Source organism: Capsicum annuum, chromosome 4, assembly GCF_002878395.1.
Source record: "Capsicum annuum cultivar UCD-10X-F1 chromosome 4, UCD10Xv1.1, whole genome shotgun sequence".
Lineage (NCBI taxonomy): Eukaryota > Viridiplantae > Streptophyta > Magnoliopsida > Solanales > Solanaceae > Capsicum > Capsicum annuum.
In genome coordinates this window covers 219,738,623-219,740,771 of record NC_061114.1, presented here as the reverse complement: position 1 = coordinate 219,740,771, position 2,149 = coordinate 219,738,623, and the positions used below count along the sequence as shown (strand labels likewise).

The following is a 2,149-nucleotide window of genomic DNA, read 5'->3' as shown; positions in this document are numbered from 1 at the left end:
GTTTATATTTTCCTTACATTTTATTTGTGTACTTTTGCTACTTTGAAGCACATGAATAGTATCAGTTATCACTGTATCATCATCACTGAGACTTTTGAATGGCTATTAAGAATAACTAGTATAGTACCCGCGCGATGCGCGGAAGTTGTTATTATTTTATCAATGATTCAAATTAAAAGAATACATCACTACTTTAAAAATTAGCTATTCATTAATGAAGTTTATAATTTTCAATAAATTTTTTCCACGGATAGTTGAAACTTTAACAATGGCTGATCATAATGATCAAAACCTTACTCCTAGTGAGCTTCTTTTAGCTGAAACACAATCATGGAACCAGCTCTATTTCTTCATAGAACATGTAACATTGAAATGTGCACTTCAATTAGGCATACCTAATGCCATATTAAAACATGGCAAACCAATGACACTATCAAAACTTATGTCTTCCCTCTCTATTAGCCCTTCAAAATATCCCTATTTCCACCGCGTTACACGAATAATAGTTCGTTATGGCTTGTTGATTCTACAAAAACATGAAGACAATAACGTTGACGATGGTGATGATGGTAAAGGGTATTATTCGCTTGCACCAGCTGACCGATATATAATGAAGGACGGGCCTTGGAACTCGATGGAAGATCAAGATTCATTTTTCTTTAAAGCATGGAACTGTTTAGGTGATTGGTTCAGGAATGAGGATCCAAGTGCATTTTACACAGCATATGGAGATTTATTCTGGAGTAAACTTTCGAGAGATACGAGTAGTGGTAACTGGTTTCACGCGAACATGGCTAGAGATTCGCAATCATTCATGAACGTATTGATTGGTAACGAGTTAAAGGATGTTTTCAAAGGATTGACAACTTTGGTGGATGTTGTAGGAGGGACTGGTACTGTTGCAATGGCCCTAACCAAAAAATTCCCCGACATGAAATGTATTGTTCTTGATCTTCCTCCTGTTGAGGCTAATATGCTAGGAAGTGAAAATTTGGAGTTTGTAGCTGGGGATATGTTTCAGAAAATTCCCGCTGCTAATGCAGTCTTACTCAAGGTAAATCATTCGACTTCTCCCTAAAAAATCCGTTGTTTCTTCAACTTTTGTATGATCTGTATTGACATAATATTGGAACGAGATGAGTTCAAATGGAGTAACATGGTCTGGCTGACTCCATTAGGCAAGAGGACTGCCCCTACTTATTGACTGGCCTGTTGATAGGCTATATGTAGGCCGTTTCCTGTAAGGGCTCTATCGCTCATAATGGTCGACAGTATTTTGGCCATGCATGAATTCTTAATTTAAAGATGATTCATATTGCATATATATAAATTCTTGAATCTCTATAACGTAAAGAAATCTTCTAATGTAGTGGCAAAGGTAGTGAAAAAGTGTATATACATAAGGTCGAGTATATTTTTTTATATATATATAATAGATGTTGAATCTCTTAATGAAAATCCAGCCTTCGCGACTGCCTATAGTAAGGGAAGGCGATATACAAATTCCTAAAGTACTGGTATTACTAGTTTCTTGTATAACAACAACATACTCAGTGTAATCCCACAAGCGAGGTTCGGGGAAGATAGAGCGTACTTACTCCTACCTCGTAAAGAAAGAGAATACGGAAATGAAAGTATCTCAAAGCAGTTTGAAAGTAACAACAAAAAATAGACGAACAAGAAACTATGAGAATGCTAGTTTCTCCTATCTTTTCCTTATTTTTTTTCGTCTTGTTGCTTCTCTAATTAACTTTGTACATGTTAATTTTTACAGTGGATTTTGCATGATTGGAATGATGAAGAATGTGTGAAAATTTTGAAGAATTGCAAGGATGCAATAACAGGAAGTGGAAAAGTTATAATTATAGATCTGGTGATGGAAAATCCAGAGTTGGATGATGAATCTTTTCAAGCACAACTCTTCATAGACATGTTGATGTTGGTTTTCTTGGGTAGAAAAGAGAGGAACAAAAAAGAATGGGAAAACTTTTCTTTGATGCTGATTTTACTATTACAAACTTATTTTGACTCTTGGTTTAAGGTCTGTCATTGAGCTCTACCCTTAGAGCTATTGGTGTTCAGTATCCATATTAAGGATCAAATAAAATTTGATTCGTGCTAACCCCCCCCCCCCCCCCCCCCCCCCCCC

The 2,149-nt window shown here is 36.2% G+C and overlaps 1 protein-coding gene across 1 annotated transcript; it reads left to right on the top strand.

The window, feature by feature from the left end:
* Nucleotides 1-268: 268 nt before the first annotated feature.
* LOC107872584 (tabersonine 16-O-methyltransferase-like) lies at nucleotides 269-2,053 on the top strand. The gene is made up of 2 exons (XM_047411103.1): nucleotides 269-1,054; nucleotides 1,775-2,053. Exons 1-2 carry the CDS (start codon nucleotides 269-271, stop codon nucleotides 2,051-2,053), a joined length of 1,065 nt encoding a protein of 354 aa, XP_047267059.1.
* The last annotated feature ends 96 nt before the right edge of the window (nucleotides 2,054-2,149 follow it).